General features: G+C 40.9%; 1 protein-coding gene across 1 annotated transcript in view; it reads right to left on the reverse strand.

Moving 5' to 3' along the window:
• DNAH11 (dynein axonemal heavy chain 11) overlaps positions 1-5,948 on the reverse strand; it is a 305,641-nt gene extending 299,693 nt beyond the window's left edge. Inside the window, exons 1-2 of the mRNA XM_069462413.1 lie at positions 5,598-5,948; positions 3,410-3,553 (exon numbers count right to left, since the gene is read on the reverse strand). Of these exons, the coding sequence (XP_069318514.1) occupies positions 3,410-3,553; positions 5,598-5,948 (495 nt within the window). The remainder of the gene's footprint in view (positions 1-3,409; positions 3,554-5,597) is intronic.
• Between the last annotated feature and the right edge of the window lie 13,375 nt (positions 5,949-19,323).

A 19,323-nucleotide genomic window follows, 5' to 3' on the forward strand; every position in this document is an offset into this window, starting at 1 on the left:
AATATGAAAACGTGAGAGAGATATCTGCCCCTGGGAGGGAATGGCACTGCCAGATACGTTGTTACTTTGAATCTTTCAGATGAAAGAACAGGGCAAGACAGGTGCTACGGTCTAAATGTTTATATCCTCTCAAAATTTATATGTTGAAATCCTAACCCCCAAGGTGATGGGATTAGGGTGTAAGGTATTTGGGAGGCGATTAGGTCATATGGGCAGAGCTCTCATGAATGGGATTAGTGTCCTTATAAAATAGGCCCAAGAGAGCTTGTTCACCCCTTACACCAAGTGAGGTCACAGCTAGAAGACACTATCTATAAACCAGGAAGTCCTCACCAGACACCTGAACCTACTAGAGTGCCTTGATCTTGGACTTGCAGTCTTCAGAACTGTGGGAAATAAATTTCTACTGTTTATAAGATACCCAGTCTATGTTTTTTTGGTTATAGAAGCCCAAACAAAGACAGACGGTGAGCATTCCAGAAAATGGAATACTGATAAATGAAATTACGGGGGACTCAGGCAGTACAGTGTGTACAGGAGAGCACCAGCTTGGCTGCCTGGAACCAGAGCCAGCACTCCTAAGGGGAATGGCAACCATGGGGCTGCGAGGAAGGCTGAGCGGTTCATGTAGCACTTTGGAAACCAGGCAGAAGAGTTCAGGCTTGTTGGGCTGAACATGCACTGACCCACTGGGCAGCTGCTTTCTAGATTAAAATCCCTAATATCAACAGCTTTTTCTAAAAGTCGGGCACAAAGAACATTCCAGTTATTCATCATTTCTAATTTTCAGGATATTGTTTCAGACTTTCACTCTATTTACTATTCCATTATGAGGCCAACTTGTTAAAAAAAACTTAATGTTTGCATCATGAGCTACAGGTAAAACTGCTATTAATATGAAATTCTGAGCTGCGTGCTCTGGTAGGCAATTAGCCAAGCAAACAGCTGAAGTATTTCTATACATACAATTGGAAACAAAAAGATCTGGGATATGCTTGCTAATCACAATAAATTTTATCAAACTACATACAAATTCAATTAATTTGAGGTTTTTGTCTTTAGTTGGGAATTTTGCCTAGTTTTCATGACTTGTAAGAAAAATCTCAAACTTTTTCTGTGAACCAAAATAATTTGGACCTGTTTGCTATGTTGATACAAAACTATAGATAAAAGAGCTATCATGCCTTTGCTGTGGCACTCTTAACTTACCTTCTTTTTTTTTTTTTTTTTTACCCTTTTTTAAACTGGGCAGTTTCTCTTGACAATAGTTTTTAAATCACTAGATATAATTATCTAGAAAATGCTTTCAAAATACAGAAGCCTGAGCCCCTCCAGACTTTTGAAATTGAAATGTCCAAGGACGGGGCCCAGACACTGAGAACCAAATGATACTTCCATTTTGGCTTGGTAAGCGTTCACAATTATTCTTTCTTTTGAAATTTGGGCTAATATAATATGTAAATAAAGAAATAACCCCATAACATTTTAAATACTTTTGGTAGGTACAATTACATGACACAATACGGTCATGAATAATAAGGTATGGAAACACACAATAATGTTGAGGGGCGAGCAAACTTTTTCTAGACTGTTACTCAGATCCTGGCACGGAGATAAACTCAGAGAAAGCTTAGAGAAATTTGAAAAAGTTTTGTATCCTCTGTTGCCAGATACAGATGGTAGAGCAAGAATTCCAATCAGAGTGTAGCCTTGCCCTTCCAAGCCCCAGCTGATGCCAGTCTAGATTTGAATAATGGCCAAAAGTTTTCAGATTCAGTTCAATAAAAATGTCCTGCATGCCTGCTACAAACCAAAAACTGTTCCATGGTACTGAAAGTAGAAAACCTTCTTCCTAGCATCTCCCTGAAATCAGCTAAAACCAAGAAAATTCAACAGGAGGGGAGGAAAACCTAGGCAGGGTACTGAAATTGGGGGTGAGAGACTTTGGCTAGCCCAAAGACAGCAAGAAAATACCTCCTTGTTTTTCCATTCTTGTGATACCTCACCCAGTAGAATGGGCTCCAGCTCTAACCAAGATAATAACAAGAGGTGCTAGATCACCATTGTTTTTTGTGGCGGAGTAGAATTGGTATTACTGATCAACACTTATGTGCACATATGGTAGTAACATTCATCGGGTGGGGGGCAAGTGGGGAGGGGAGGGGATGAAGGGATGGATATATTCATATCTAATGGGTGCGGCACGCACCGTCTGGGGGATGGACACGCTTGAAGCTCTGTCTCGGGTGGGGCAAAGGCAATATATGTAACCAAAACATTTGTACCCCCATAATATGCTCAAATAAAAAAAAATAGCAAATGCCTCCTTTCAAGAAGACAGCAAAAGAGATTCAGAAAGTAGAAGACGTGTGATAAAGGAAGATTGGTATAAGTCACTAGTAATAGGTATGTTAGCAATTTTCCTACCTTAAATAGTGGCCTTAGCAGGGCTGCATTGATCACAGAGATCTGATTTAGCAATGCAAATTTAGGAATTGACTTGTAGACAGATATCTAACCCAGAGGTTCCCAAAGAGTACTGTATATTAGAATCACTTGGGAATCTTAAACAACTGCTGCCTGATGTTCCGAATTAAGTGGTATGAGGTGTAACCTGGGCATTGATATGGTAGAAAGTTCCCCCAGCTGATTCTAATGGTCAGCAAAGATTGAGAGCAGCTGCTCTAGTTCTATGGACCCTGATCATTAGGTATCTGTCAAAGCTGGTCCATGAACAAACAGCAGATTAGAAATGCAGAATCTTGGGCTCCACCCTAGACTGATTGGATAAACCATCCTGCCTTAGCAAAATACCCTCAGGTGGTTCTTATGCACATTAAACTGTCAGGAACATTTGCTTAGAAAGCATTTGTCTGATTTTTTTTTTTTTCCCAATTTCAGGCACATGATGCTCATCTCTGATTTGAGGGGCAAAAAAGGAATTTCAAGGCAACTATCCCTAACACTTTGTCTCCATCACCTTTTTCCATTATCTGTAATGAATGAAACTTAGCTTTTAACTGTCAATTTCTAACAGGAATCTGAAAAACTGATAATCTCCATTTCAAAGTATAAGTTTGTCTCTACTCTGAACATGAAGTTTAAAACTTACTGCTAAGTATAAAAGCCTATTCAAATCAAGCTGCTTTTCATTTACTTCCATTATTTTGGAAGAGATGGAGAGGGAAGAAGGGAGGTATCACCTGCCAAATTACCACCTGTTGAATATTAGCATCAGTAAGTATCAGCTTACCTCAGGAACGGCCTAAAAACTATCACTCTCCATCCACTTGGCTAAAGGAACTACTGGCTTCTACATTTTCTCTTTTGAATTGCCAGGGTTGCCCCAAATAATACCAAATGTCATGGAGATAAATGAAAGATTCAAATATTAAATATAGACTAGTACCTCGTCTAGAAAAACAGATACATGTCCAAGAGATGATGCAGGTAACTCTCCAAATAAAACCATTTGAGAGAAATCATTTCCTCCAATGCTTTCAGTAATCTTCTTGGCAATATAAACAAGTTTATGTTTTGCATCTCTTGGAATCTGAAACAAGAACAAGATAATTAGTTCAAATTCACTATGTAGTTTCTCTGTTAACAAGCAGGATTTACTGTATCCAACTTGTAGCTAGATTGCTAGCAGAAGAAACAAAACTTGGCATCTTGCCTACTTTTACAAATACGGTCTTTCTAGTGCTCTTCCCTATTACGCAGAGTGTATACAGTTTTCTTTGTTCTTTTATAATGCTAATTTCACACCATTACTGGTGTGGAAATGTCACCTTTTTAAAGGCATGTCAGTTACACCAGGTCATTATATACTATAAAATCTCATAATTAAAAAATAAAGAGCACAAAAGGATGCTTCAATCCTTTTTTTTAGAGACAAGGTCTCACTCCATCACCCAGGCCAGAGTGCAGTGGCACAATCATAGGTCACTGCAGTGTTGAATGCCAGGGCTCAAGCAAAGCAATTCTCCTGCTTTAGCCTCCTGAGTAGTAGCTAGGACTACAGGTGTGCACCACCACACTTGGCTATTTTTTTTTTTTTTTGATAGAGATGGGGTCTCACTATGGTGCCCAGGCTTATCTCAAACTCCTGACATTAAGCACAATGCTCTCACCTGGGCATTTCAAAGTGCTGGGATTATAGACTTGAGCCACTGAGCCCAGACAAATGTTTCAATCTTAAAAGGCAATTCTTTCTTATCTTCTCTTATTTGGAAATAAACCAAACTGAGATAAAGATAAGGCATAAGAGGTTAATTTGTATTTCTTTCAGAGAATAGAAGTGTTTAACCAAAACATTCTAACATTTCTGCAACTCCTGAGTCATTCCTTTAGATATTATAATGACCATTTAACTTAGATGATACTTTAAGTAAATGTTCTATTGCCTTATCTATTAACAAACTTTTTAACAACAAATTATGATCAGGAGAGTACTAAAACAAAAATTTCAAAATTCATGCTACCCTAAGGTAACCTTCCTGTTATTCTGTTTCTTCTCTGGGATCCTATTTCCCAGCTATTACAATGACCACATCTAATGATATCACTTTGCAACAACAAACCGAGGCACTGCACTGCCTAAAGAATCTTTCTCCAAGCTCTTCACACTTGAAAAATACTACCTAAAAATCCTCGTGGACAAGCAATCTAAATTAGAGGGGGAAAAAGAAAAAAAAAAAAGAGGGAGAAAGGGGCTGGGTGCGGTGGCTAACGCCTGTAATCTTAGCACTTTGGGAGGCCGAGGAGGGCGGATTGTTTGAGGTCAGGAGTTCCAGACCAGCCTGAGCAAGAGCGAGACCCCTGTCTCTACTAAAAATAGAAAGAAATTATATGGACAGCTAAAAATATATATAGAAAAAATTAGCCAGGCATGGTGGCGCATGCCTGTAGTCCCAGCTGCTCGGAAGGCTGAGGCAGGAGGGTTGCTTGAGCCCAGGAGTTTGAGGTTGCTGTGAGCTAGGCTGATGCCACGGCACTCTAGCCTGGGCAACAGAGACTGTGTCTCAAAAAAAAAAAAAAGAGGGAGAAAGAAAAGAAAAACCTGCTCCCCTAAATGGGTGATATACATCATGTGTGCACAGACTGCCTGGGCACCCCTTTTTAAGCACTCAGTATTTTCCCCTGGGATGAAGTGGGGTTCACAGGTAGTCAAACTGAATGCACGACAAGTTACATGGGCTTTGTCAAACATCACATTTCTTAAAGGCTATTACTCCAGAGTGACCCAAGAGAGACTGAAACGGAAGTTACTTGGCACAGAAAACTCACCTTGCTCCTAACGCCCAGGCAGCTGAAGGAATGGTTGGCTTTCCTGCGTTACCCGGGTGGGATCAGCCTGAACTGGGGATTCTTGGTCAGAGCCGAAGGGCTGACCTAGGAAATTAACCCGCAGCCGCCAGCTGCTGCAGAGCGGGTGCACCTGGGGGGAGGAGGCCGGCTGACTTCACTTAGGGAGTTTAAGGCAAGTTGTTGAAAGCGCCCGAGTGAGTGTCCCCGGGGGAAACCCAGGAGGCCAAGCTGGACTGTCCCCGCCTGGGCGAGCGGCGTGGCAGGTCCCTCCGATTGTCGTCTCTTACCTCCCGGGTGGCCTCGAGCTGCCCCGCGGCGGCGACGCTGAACACAAGATAGGCGGGGTCTGTGCTTTCCAGAAACTCCCCCAGAACCTGCCGGTTGTCTTCGCTCTCCAAATACTGGCTCCACTTCTCCTCCGGGAACCCCAGCATCTGCTCCAGGCGGCCGCCGAGAAAGCGCACCCGCGCGTCTCGGCCGAAACTCCGCGCTCTCCTGGCCGCAGCCTCTTCCTCATCTTCCTCCTCCTCCTCCTCCCCCTCCTCGTGCTCCAAAGTACCCGCCGCCTCCAGGCCGGCCCCCGGGCTTAGGCGAAGGGTCTGGGCTTCCCGGAAGCCTCGCACCTCCCGGGCTGCCATCGGGCACGTCCGAGGGGACGCGGGGCCAGCCAGCTCCTTGCGCGTCCTCTGCGCCAGCCCCGAGCGGGCGAGGACACTCCTCCGCCACCCCGGAGGCGCCCACCCTCCTCCGCGATCGTCGCGAGTGCTGACCCCCGTCCCCCACCTGCTGCTACACGGCTACCGCGCAACAGCGCGCAGTGAGAGCCCCGCCGGCCAAGGCGATGGCCTGGGACAAGCAGCGCGTCCCGTTTCCCGGGGGACGGTGTCCCCGCCCCGGCCCGCTGGGGGCGGAGTGAGCGCACCGCGCCGCCGTCCGGTAGAAGCCAGGGCCCAGGCCCTTGGGCGTTGGGTCCCAACCCGGGCCAGGGAGAGGCGCGCCCGGGGCTGGCCAAGCCCCGGTGGGCTAACTCCGCTGCCCTCGGGCTCCTTCGCCTGCGGGACCTCTTCGCGGGGCTTCCAGTGAGGGAGGACAACGAACAGCCCGGTACTGGCTAACTGCTCTGAACCAAGCAGTACTGTCTCGTGCTGAGCTCGCTGCCAAACCCTTTCTTTTTCTTGATCAGTTCATGTAATCCCTAGAAAGCCAGGGCTCCGACAGGTCAGTCTTTATTGGCAAGGGACTAAGACGCAAAGTGATTAAGTAACGAAGAAATGGTGGAACCGGGATTCGGGGCCAAAGTTGAGAGCTTGTGTTCACCTTGCCTGAGGTTGTCCAAATATTACCCTAAAAGAGCCAGCCCTGCAGTTCAACTTTCCCAGTTGTAGAAATCCAAGGTGTACAAATTCGGAGTCCTGATGCCCATCCTCAACTGACACTGGAATTTATTAAATAATATATGCCATAAGAGAACGCATAGCTTTCTTGGGAAACTCCAAAGCATTCAGAAAACCTGGGAATTATTCAATTCAAGAGTAAAAAGGTCAAGGGAGAAAAGTTTCCCATAGAAAACAGTCTAGATAATAGTGGAATGGGAGTTCACTGTGGTCTATTAGTGGCTTTATTGTTGAGACTATTATGGAAATTCTGGTTGCTGAAGCAGCCAGAATTAAAAAGTTTACTTCACAAACTAAACTTTTTTTAGTCCTTCTCCTTTGTTAATTGTTCGTTTCTAGCCAAAGACTTCAACCCCCGCCCCTTCTGTAGGGGCTACTTAAGGAATGTTGCCCTCAGTAATCCATTATAACACCTGATTGTTGTTAAATATTAATAGATGTTCCCAGCAAGAGTTGAGGCTTCAACAATTTTTCTTCTCAGGGTATTAATTGTCTCTGAAAACCATCTATAAGCTTTCTAGTTATATGATCAGAATCTTGAATTAGCACAGGCTCTGGGCAAGCCTTTATAATTAATTTCAAGGCTGTCAAGTCTGCTTTGTATGGTTCATGATAATCTTTGGGGCGCCCAGTTGTTGGTGTAGAAGCCCAGCAATCAGGAGTTCCTATCCTCTCCTGTCACCCTTATGTTCCAGCTTTGAATCTCCATACCCCAGAAAAACAGGAATTCTGTAAATAACTTATGTTACATTAAATTGAAAGTGAGTAACCACTTTCAAATCCAGCAGGAAAAAAGAAATTTTAAATAGTGCTAATATTAAAGTACAATTTTCAAAAAGCTAAATATGTAACTCAAAATATAGAATGAAGACATGTCAAAGATTTGTTCAACTCGTTAATGAGGGAACCAATAAAATGGTTATCTTAGTTCCAAGGTCAGTCAGAGAAAAAGATTTATAGGCATTGGTGAAAGACTGTGGGAATCAGATTGTTAGGCTACATAAATACTCATTAACATCAGACAGGGCAATATGATCCTTTGTGGGTTTTTTTTTTAAGAATAATTTATTCAGAAAAAAACTTATATCTATAATGAACACAAATCTATAAAAATATAACTTCCTGGAGTTTTGAGTCTTTAATTAATCATAGGTAATGAGTCCAAAAAAGATAGTTTTTTTCTAAATAATCAATCCTTTGGTGGGCCAGTTAAGTGCTATTCCAATATGACAATGAAAGGACTTGCTATTTTTGCTTACCTTATTCCCAAGTTTTGAATATTTTTCTCAATAATAATAGCTAATGTTTATCAAGTGCAAACCATGTGCCATGGACTGCACTGTGTTCCTTTATATGATCAACAAATATTTACTGAATGCCTCCTAAGTGCCAAACACTGTTCTAGGTGTTGGGGAATGCAACAGAAAACAAAACAAAGTTCCTGCCCTTGTATTACTAATGCAAGCTAGACTTATACTGGCTAGACTAGAGCTGTACCAACTGGGTTTCCATTCCATTTCTATTTTCTAGTTGCCTTAGTTTCCTCATCTGAAAAAGGAAAAATAAGATGGTAGATTAGATTATTGCTTAACAAATATCCTCCCTCCCAGCTTCATGAGAAGAGTATTCTTACACCTTTCCATCCTGTTGAAGTATGGTTGGCCATGAGACTTGCTTTAATCAATGGGATGCTGGCAGATGGGTAGAGGCTTGAAATGTCTTTGCATGGTGACGCTTGCCCTCTTGTGCCTCTGCCATTGTCATGAGAAGAACATCCTCAGCTAGCTTGCTAGTGCAAGGAACCAACCTGGACCCCATTTGTAGTAGCTCAGAGGCAAGTCCAGCTAAGCCTAGTCTTGCTCAGTTTCCCCTCAGTCAGCCCACAGATAAATGAACAAAAATAAATGATTATCATTTTAAGCTACATAGTTGTGGTGAGGTCTGTTACGCAGTGATCGTATGACAATAGTAGATAATATACCACATCATAAGGTTATTGTGAGAAGTAATTCAGTTTAAATTAATATTTTCTTTTTTTTCACCCCCCCAATCCAGTTTAAATATATAAAAAGCACAAATGCTTAGGCCAGTGGCTGGCATGTTACAAAGCAGTGGTCCCCAGCCTTTTTGACACCAGGGTCTGGTTTCATGGAAGACGATTTTTCCATGGATAGCATGGGGAAGGATGACTTTGGGATGATTCAAGTGCATTACATTTATTGTGCAGTCAAACCTCTCCGCTAATGATAATCTGTATTTGCAGCCGCTCCTCAGTGCTAGCATCACCGCCTCAGCTCCACCTCAGATCATCAGGCATTAGATTCTCATAAGGAGCGGTGCAACCTAGATCCCTCACATGCACACTTTACAGTACGGTTCGAGCTCCTATGAGAATCTAATGCCACTGCTGATCTGACAGGACGCAGAGCTCAGGCAGTGATGTGAGTGATGGGGATGGCTGTAAATACAGATGAAGCTTTGCTTGCTGGTCCACCAGTAATGGTCCGAGACCCGGGGGTTGGGGACCATTGTTATAAAGGATTTACTATTAGTTGGGGAGGAAGAAACATGAGAAACTAAAATTATGTCAGATAATGATAAGTTCTAAGGAGAAAAGCAAAGGGGGGTAGAGGGTTGGGCGTTGGGAGGGTGTTAATTAGCATCAGTGTTCAAGGAAGGACTCATTTTTGAGCAAAAATCTAAGTGAGAGAGTGAGCCATGGATTCTGGAAGAAGAATGTTCCAGGCAGAGGGAAAAGCAAGTAGACCCACAAGAGAGGATGCTTGGTTTTTGGAGAAATGACAAGAAGTCCAGGAAGACGGAGAATAGTAGATGAGCACAAAGAGGAAAGGAGAGGCAAAATCACATAGGGCTGTGGTGAAGACCGGGCTTTTCTTAAAATGAGATGACGTAGCAGAAACTGCTAACTGTCTCCACTGTCCACCCATCCTTTCTTCCTTTTGGTATTAGAACACTTACCCCCATTTCAAGTTTTAGTGGGACTCACAGTCACCCAAACCGGAAATTTCATTTCCTAGTTTCCCTGTAACTAATGGAAAGTGACAGTAAATAAGGACTAGAGTGTGTGTGGCATGTGCTTAGAAGGGATTTGCCCTCTCTCCATTTCTTCTTGTCTTCCCTGCTTGCTGGCTAGTATATGAATGTGGAATGCTGAGCCATGTGCAATCATGCAAATGACTCTTAAATATATGAAAAGGTGCTCGACCTCCTTCACAAAAGAAAAATACAAATTCAAACTAGAGTACAATACTTTTTTTTTTTTTTTACTTATTAGCTTTAAGACTGACATCACATTCTTGGCATGGCTGGGGAAATGGGCACTCGTACATCATTTCTGAGAATTCAAAATGATATAACCCCATAGAATTTGTCAATCTCTAGTAAAAATTCCTATTCTATTGCCCTTTGATCCAGCAATCTTTCTTCTAGGAGTCTGTACACAAGGCCAGTTGTTACAGCACCAGTTATAGGAGCAAAGGACTGGAAACCAGCCAAATGTCCAGCAACAGGAGCCTAGTTCAATAAACTATGTAACATCCAAACAATGGAGTAATATGCAGTTATAAAAAATAGTGAGGAATAGCTCTATATTCTTTAGTGAAATGATTTCCAAGATGTATTTTTCATGTGGGAGAGGGTGAAGAAAAACGGGGATAGAAACTGTACTTCTAAGAAGATGCATCATTTTCTATATCCAAACTAGGAACCATGTAAATACTTTTACATAATTAAATAATTAAACTCTCAAAAAATCAAAAGCAAAATGAAACAAATGAACTTATCTGCATATTGAGTTTGTAGCATAACCATACAGAGAAGAATGATTTCAAGTGATTTTATGACTTTAAAGCAGTAATTAGACAGTATATCCCTAATGAGATATAGCCTAAGGACAAAAAGAACTGCATAAAATAACATAAACATATTATTTAAAATAGTTTTCAGTAATTATGTTGTTAGTGATAGTGTTGGCAGTATTATTAGAAGACGACCTGTGTATTGCGAGAATAAAACCATCATAGGTTGAATTCTCTGTTAAATATACTCTGAGACTCTTGTGAGATTTGCACACAGGTCATTTGTTAGGGAGTGCTCTCAGGAAGAAAATACCAATAATGGACTAAAGGAAGTAGGGTGGGGCAGAGGTAGAAATTGAATTGTCAGGCAAGAAAGACCTTGGTTGATCCCATGGGGAAGCTCTTAAACTGATGGCCCTTTAAAAATGTCTCAAACTGAGTCAAAGGAACCACACTTTTGTAGCCCCATGTAACCCAGTCTTTGGATGTGAATTTCACCTGGTGAGAAGCCATAGCCTGGCCAAGGCAGTACCTTTTGGGTGAGGGCAATTTCTGGGGAAGGACTCAGCTGTGAGCCATCAGAAGGCAACATTTGCAGCACCTGGGAATATTTTTTCCCTGAAGGGGAAGATCTGGGCAGTATCTACAAAAGCAAATCAACAATTATGCTGGTGTCATTGGAAACCAGGAGTTTTGGTGTGGTAGAAAGGATAAAAAGATATAAGATATGAGGTTAAGTAAAAACTTTTTAGACCTGCTTTTGAAATTAAAGTTTCGGTGTCAATTTGTAATCTATTCTATCTTTAAAAAATATTCGATACTTAGCTCTGCTCAGTGAAAAGGGTTTGAAATAAAAACAAGCCGGTTGAAATGAGCATTCCTAATGCTTAGAGGTTGGTCTCTAAATACCATCTCTCACCCTCATAAACAAGGCAATTTTGACAAATGGCTGATTCCAGCTGTACAGCAGAAAAAGTGTAAGTTGGTCCTGAAACAATTTGTGATACCAGAAAGCAGAGAAGCTACCAAATACTAGTGAGGGGTGTGTCCAAAGATTTCAGGAGCCAATTTGAAGCAGCTTCCACTACCTTCAATTTGAGCTTCAAGAAGAATAATAACTGCAATAGACTGAAACACTTCAAGCATGTGTCAGTCTATGAATGTGTCATGGAATCTTATGATTCCACCTTCTGTTTATGATACAGAAACTTGAGAATAGCTTCAGTCCCACCTTACAACAACAACAACAGTAACAAAAAATACTGAGTAATCTGCAAAATCAAAACTTTACTTGAATCCATCAGAGAGCTGAGATTGAAGGACAGCAAATGACTCTGAAGCCTCTCAAGAGACAGCACATGAGCACTTGATTAGCTAGGGCAGATACCACTAGACACTGGTTAAAAAAGAAATCAGCTAGAAATTTTAACAAATTTCTAGACAGTGTGGGTTATCTAGAGAAGATGGGAATTTGGGGGACACAGATACAAAGGGAATTTGCACCCACTCATAGGCTCTTTTTCATAGATATTATAAGGTTCTCACAAAAAATTTGGCTACAAGGGGTCTAGGAGGCTGAGAGAGCCTCCATTTGGGCTCAGACCTGGAGATGCTTCTCCCCTATCTCTCCTGTGGTAGGTCTGAAAAATGTCTGCAAATTCATTCACATGCCTTCCCTCCAAAAGGTGGAGCCTAATTCCCTTTCCTGTGAGTATAAGGCTAGATTTAGTAACTCTTCTAACAGAGTGTGGCAGAAGTAACAAGTGACTAGGTCATAAAGGGTACTACAGTTTCCTTTTTTTCTTTCTCTTGGGTCACTCACTCTGGGGGAATTTACCTGCCATATTGTGAGGACACTCGAATAGCCTATGGAGAGGCCCTCCTTCCAACAGCCTTGTGCGTGATCCATCTTGGAAGCAAATCCTGCAGCCCCAGCCAAACCTTCAGATGACTTCAGTCCCTGCTGAGACAACAGTCAGATTCCCTGCAGGCAGTTAGGGCAGGGGTCAGAAGGAGAAGGCCAACGGGATAAGAAAGTCACAAGAATTTGAATATGCTTACTGAAAATAAATACTATAGTAGGTAATACTGGATCAAATCCGGGGCACCAGCAGCAATGTCTAAGGATGATCTGAGGGTATGCCTGTAAAATCCATTGTTAAAAGACCAGAAAGATCAAAGGTGGTGCCTCAGTCAAATCAAAGGCGCTCTAAAAACGTTAACAGTGTTGCTTATAGAGCCTTTCAATCAAACAATATCCTTCTAGAAAGTATTTCTAAAAGATCCCTCACCATAAGCCTAAGGTAGACAAGAGTTTTTTAGGTGCTATTTTTATTTAATGAATGAATCCCATTAATATACAGGATTTTTCTATGGAACAAAAGCCTTAAACTGCCAGTAGAAAGACAACAAATACCATTGCCCTTATGCCATTGGTGAAAATCAATTGCAACTGGGGGACAAGGACAGAAAAAAAAATCCTCTATCCCCAGGGGAGAGAAGGAATACATGCTGGGCCCAGAGTTATAGCTGGGGGAGTAGTAGACTTACTGTAATGCTTCCATGCTGAGAACCAAGGAGCACTATGCCAAGGCTTAATTAAAACAGCAGAGACTGCCTCTCATCACCATCAGGCTAACAAGCATCAAATAGCAAGTAACCGTGGTCTATTTCTGGAAGATGGACAGGAGCATGGAGAGACACTCTCTTTGAGGCACAGCACAATGGAAAACCTAAAGCTAAGAATCGAGCAGACACTGAAAAATACTCTCTGGCAGAGAAGCTCCACCTGAAACACAGCTAATCTTAGAGGAATTTGAAGCTTGTGGTGCCCTTGGGAACGATAGCAATAATAAATCCCTAACCTAGGTAAAGTCTGGACTAGATTGATTCAAGCACCCTGCTTCCCCCACTACAGATGTAGCGGAAGGAAAGACATTCCCATTCCCAGGGGCAAACACTATTTATCCCAGGCTCCACTGTCCTAAACAAGATGTATGGCTTTCAAAATATTATGAAGCATACTAAATCAATCAATCAATCAATCACTGCCAAGAGGCAAAACAACCAACAGAAACAGACTCAGATACAGTATAGATACTGGAATTCTTGGGTGGGGAATTTAAATAACTATGAGTAATTGTTAAAGTCTCTAGTAGAAAAGACGGACAATATATTATACAAGATCAGACAGGTAATTTTATCAGTGATAGAAATTATAAGAAGAAAGCTTAGGAAATGCTAATACAAAACAAAACAAAAACGCACATACACAGTAACAGAGATGAAAAATGCTTATGACAGGGTCATCAGAAGGCCTCAACACATCTGAGCAAAGAACGATTGAACTTGAAGGTAGGCCAATAGAAATTACCAAATCCAAAACACAAAGAGAAAAAAGGAGTATAAAAAGAACAGAACATCCAAAAGCTGTGGGACATATCAAACAGTCTTAAATTCAAACTTGGCATCCCAGAAAGAGAAGACAGAGAAAATGGGGCAGAGGAAATATTTTTAAAATAATGGCTGAGGCTTTTTTCCTGAAATTAATGATTAATACCGAGTCACAGATAAAAGCAATTCAAAGGGCACCAAACAGAACTGACACCAAACAAAGCAAAACAAAACAAACAAAAACCCATATACATACGCAGGCATATTCAATTCAAACTACTTAAAACAAAGACAAAGAGAAAATCTTGGCAGCAACCAGAAAAAAGGACAAGTGGTATAAAGGAAAGAATGATAATAGATTCCTTTTACGCCAAAAGACAATGGAGCATCATCTTTAAAGTGCTAAAAGAAAAAAGTGAAGGAGAAATACAAGCTTTCTCAGATACACAAAAACTGAGAGAACTCATTGTCAGAAGACCTGCACTACAGGAAGGTAGCAGAACTACAAGATGGCAGAAACCTGGTTCACAAGACAGACTCGTGGAACACACATGCTCATCCTCCTCCCCTACTTCCCATATACCCTTGAACTGGTACACAAAAGATAAATAACTGTTATCTTTTAAACTATATTTTGTGTCTCTGTGTTAAAGCTCCTTAGCCTGTATTCTAATTAAATATAGATGAGGAACAATTAGAGGTTTTAAACAAAAGAGTGATATGGTCTCACTTGGATTTTAAAAAGATGATTCTAGCTGTTTGCTGTGACTAGACAATAAAGAGTCAAGGCACTATGAGAGGTTACATAACTCACCCGAAGTATGGTAAATATGTAATCTCTTCTGTAGGAAAGCAGGATTCCTGATGAACACCCCAAGGATGAATTTAGACATAGCCAGACTTAGCCCTCAGGACCAGCCTTGTAAGTAACAGTATATAATTAATTCCAGTCTCCTAAAACATTTTTTTCTCTACATTTGCCAGTGCCTAAAATTCTCCCAGCCCATTTACTCCAATCACACAATTATTCTGTGAGGGAAAAGAATCCAATTTCCCAACTTTTTTTTTTTTTTTTTCAAGTTTGATGAGCAGTGACTTTGAAAAGAGTATCAGGGTTCCAGAAAACTGAAGGGGAAGAGAGTGCCCTGAGAAGAGGAGAGGGCAACAGAAGTAGGACTGGAAAACAATTTAACATTGTGCCTATCTACACCATAGGGGATATGTTAGACAGGATGCTTGGCTTTCGACTGCAGTTAACAGAAAACCCAACTAATAGTGATAGATAATAAGGACATTTACAATCTCACATGGGAAAGTCTGGATGGAGTGAAGCTGTGGGTTGGTTAACTCAATGACTCAGGGATGAGACTTGTTCATCTGTCTTTTCTGTGGTCCCCAGTGGGTCAGTGATTCTCCCATCAAGGTTGCTAAGTGGCAAGCATATTTACTATTAATAGCAGTCCATGAAGGTGGCAACGTCCAGATGCAAGAAAAGGGAACATCTTCATTTTTAGCGGAAAAAACTTCCCAAAGTCTTCCTGAAGACTTCCCTTTACATCTAGTTGGCCGGAATTACCCCTCATGCCCATGTCTAAAGCTTGCATTTTTCAAGAGAAGAGACATCTCCTCGGTTATCTTAACTAATCTAGATTCATCTCCACCCACCTCTTAAGGATATGGCCACTAGGAGGAGCCTGAGCAAAATTAGGCTCTCAGTGATGAAAAGGGGAAAAGCGTCCGTTTGGTAGTCAACCAAGAGAAGTAGGAAGGTATTTTTGTCTCAGATGCCCCTAACACACATAACATCATTGGAAATATCACTTTACATTAACGTGATTTCCCACAAATAATGAAGACTTAAGAACTTTTTTTTTTTTTTTAAGTGAGGCTAAACATTAAAGGAACTTTATTCTTGGAAAAATCCTTGACTGAGAACAACTTGAGATTTTGGAAGGAGAAGAAGAAAAACTGTAAAACTGAGAAAACCATGTGAACTTGAGGAATTTTATTATTTGGTTTAGATATACCAAGACATAGAAAGAAGTGAGTGAAGGGCAAGTACATCAGGGAGCTGCCGTTGGGTCATCAGCCGTGTAACGTGGGCGAGGGCGGAGGCAGAGGGGTTATTTGCCAAGTGAAGACACGTGCAGATTACATGCAGGAATGTCTCTCACAAGGTAGAGACCCTTCAAAGCAGAATTCAAACAAAAGTTACATTTTCTTACCACTGCTGGTTTTGACAGAGTAATTGTTTTTCAAAACCTCAAGCATCTTTGTAGAGTATGAGCATGCATTTAAGAGTTAGAGGAGGAAAGGTAAAAAACTGATGGGTTTATAGGAAAGAATAATGGACTATCTGGAGAGAAAAACCTGCATTGTATTGGAACTCACTGAAAAGCAAGCAATCAAGAAAGGAAACGACCACCACAAGAATCCCAGGAAAGGAAATCCTCACCTAGTGCTGGAAGTAATGTCTTCCTGTAGCAATTAACACACTCTGCCCTACGTTACCCTTATTTGCATAGCTTTCTTACTTTTCCTTATTGGTAACTAAGCCCTTTGAAGGCAGGCACTGTTAGGGACTGTGTCATTTTTTTTTTTTTAATCCTCTGCATCATCTAGTGTATACCCCCTAGCAATACAATTGTTCAAATATTTATTGAATTGAAAGAAGCTCTACAAAGTTGCTAAGGATGGAAGGACTTCTGTGATCCAAGAAATTCCAGTTGTGGAAAGAGTTAGAGCCTCTGAAGGGAGAAGGGGAAGAATAAATCTGTAAAAAGAGATTACTTAAATTACTGGTGATCAGAACAAGAAAGAAGCTTTATTTTAGGAGTGGTATATCCAGAGAAGGAAGAAGATTTAAAGATTAAATAAATTTATCCCAACAATATAAAAGGGAATTAATTTGTGGGGGGTGTAAGCACAATTATTTCTATCTCCTAGATCGTATTAAACATTATTATTTCTATTTCTGTTTGTTGTATCTTTCCTTGAAATCAGAAATGGGGAGAAAGCGCAGAGAAAGCACTTGAAGTCAGGCACGGGTGGGAATTAAATGAGGGTTTGTGATCCCTCCCAGCACGGAGGCAGCACATCTGTGTAACTAAACCTTACACTAGTCTAGTGTGCAACAGTTTACAAAACCCTTTCCTATGCCATGTTTAGTGGAGAAGGATTAAAGGAGGGTATCAGTGTGGTTAGGGCAAGTTAATCTCCCTCTTTCTTTTATATTTACTTTGGCTATGCACCCATTGTGACACTGCTAAGGTTTCCTTATAAACCAGTAAGCATTATTTGCATTCTTGCATTTTTCGCTAAGTATATATTTATATTCCTAACATTCTGATAACGAATCATTCCAGGATATAGACTATCACATGTCAGTGGAATATTCCCAACTCTCTGAGGATTACTATGCCTTCTTTAATGTCTCAAATTCCACCAGGATCAATAAGACCCTCCCCCATCCACCACCACCATCATTTACTCAGCAATTTCAGGGCCCTACAGAGAGGGCAGCCCCCTCTGTGACACTCACAGCAAGTGGTGCTTGGAAAATGTTACAGTTAACAAAGCATTCTTTCAATTCATACCCCTAGTTGTTTTTCCACACACCCAAGCCCTTCACTCCCCATGTAAAGTGGACGATGCAAACACAACAACCCCCTGCAAAATTCAGGTCTGTCCTGACATGGACAAAATCAAGATCTTAGAGAATAAAAGGGGTTGATGGACATAGAAGAGAAAGTAATAAAATGTATTTCATTGAATCTATGATGCACTTTTTTTTCACATTTTAACATCTTTGAAATTGGGATGTGTCTTATGTTTGTGGTCTGCCAAGAGGCAGGTGTATTTTAATTATTATTGCCCATACATGTGCAGCAAAACTTGTAGAATGTATATCATCAGCATAGAAGAAATCCCTGGAGATAATAGTGGAGTATCCTTTTTAAAAAATGCTGCATCATTAATGTTCTTAATAGCATAGAAGATGATATTGGTTGAACATTGGTGACTCATGGTATATTAGTTATCTATTGTTATGTAACAAATTACCCCCAAAATGTAGCAGCTTGACACATTTATTAGATCACACAGTTTCTGTTGATCAAAAATCTAGGAGGGCACTTGGGTTGTTTCCACATCTTTGTAATTGTGAATTGTGCTGCTATAAACATTTGATGGCAAATGTCTTTTTTATAAAATATCTTTTTTTTCCTTTGGGTAAATACCCAGTAGTAGTGGGAATGCTGGATCGAATGGTAGGTCTACTTTTAGTTCTTTGAGGTATCTCCATACTACTTTCCATGGAGGTTGTGCTAGTTTGCAGTCCCACCAACAGTGCATAAGTGTTCCTTTCTCTCCACATCCATGCCAGCTTCTGTTGTTTGGGGACTTTTTAATAAGAGCCATTCTCACTGGAGTGAGGTGATATCTCAACCCAAGTGCCCATCAATACATGAGTGGACTAACAAAATGTGGTATAGGTATACCATGAAGTACTGCTCAGCTATAAAAAGGATGGTAAAGGAAGTAAAACTCAATGGAAATCAAGTAGGTAAGAAAGGGGAGGAGACAATGGGTAAATTCACACCTAATGGGTACAATGCACACTATCTGGGTGATGGGAACACTTATAACTTTGACTCAAACCATACAAGAGCAAATTATGTAACCAAAATGTGTGTATTCCTGTTATATTCTGAAATAAAAAGAAAAAAGAATCTAGGAGGGGCTGGGCATGGTGGCTCACACCTTTAATCCTAGCACTCTGGGAGGCTGAGGCAGGAGAAATGTCTATTCAGATCATTTGCCCATTTTTAAATCAAATTAGTTGTTTTGTTCTTGAGATGTTTGAATTCATTATATGTTCTGGATGTTAATCCCTTGTCAGATTGATAGTATGCAAATACTTTCTCCCATTCTGGGGGTTGTCTCTTCACTCTGTTGATTGTTTCTTTTGCTGTGCAGAAGCTTTTTGGTTTGATATAGCCCCATTTGTCTATTTTTGCTTTAGTTGCCTGCACTTTCGAGGTCTTATCGAAAAAATCTTTGCCTAGACCAATGTCTTGAAGTGTTTCCCATCTGTTTTGTTTTATTTTTCCTAGTAGTGTCATAGTTTCAGGTTTTACATTTAAGTCTCTATTTTGAGTTGATTTTTGGATATGGTGAGAGATAGGAGTCTATTTTCATTCTTCTGGTTACGGATACCCACTTTTCCCAGCACTACTTATTGAAGAGACTGTCCTTTCCCCCATGTATGTTCTTGGTGCCTTTGTTGAAAATCAATTGGCTATAAATACATGGATTTATTTTTGGGTTCTCTATTGAGTTCCATCGGTCTATGTGTCTGTTTTTATGCCAGTACCATGCTATTTTGTTTACTAAAGCTTTGTAATATA

Source organism: Eulemur rufifrons, chromosome 29, assembly GCF_041146395.1.
Source record: "Eulemur rufifrons isolate Redbay chromosome 29, OSU_ERuf_1, whole genome shotgun sequence".
NCBI lineage: Eukaryota > Metazoa > Chordata > Mammalia > Primates > Lemuridae > Eulemur > Eulemur rufifrons.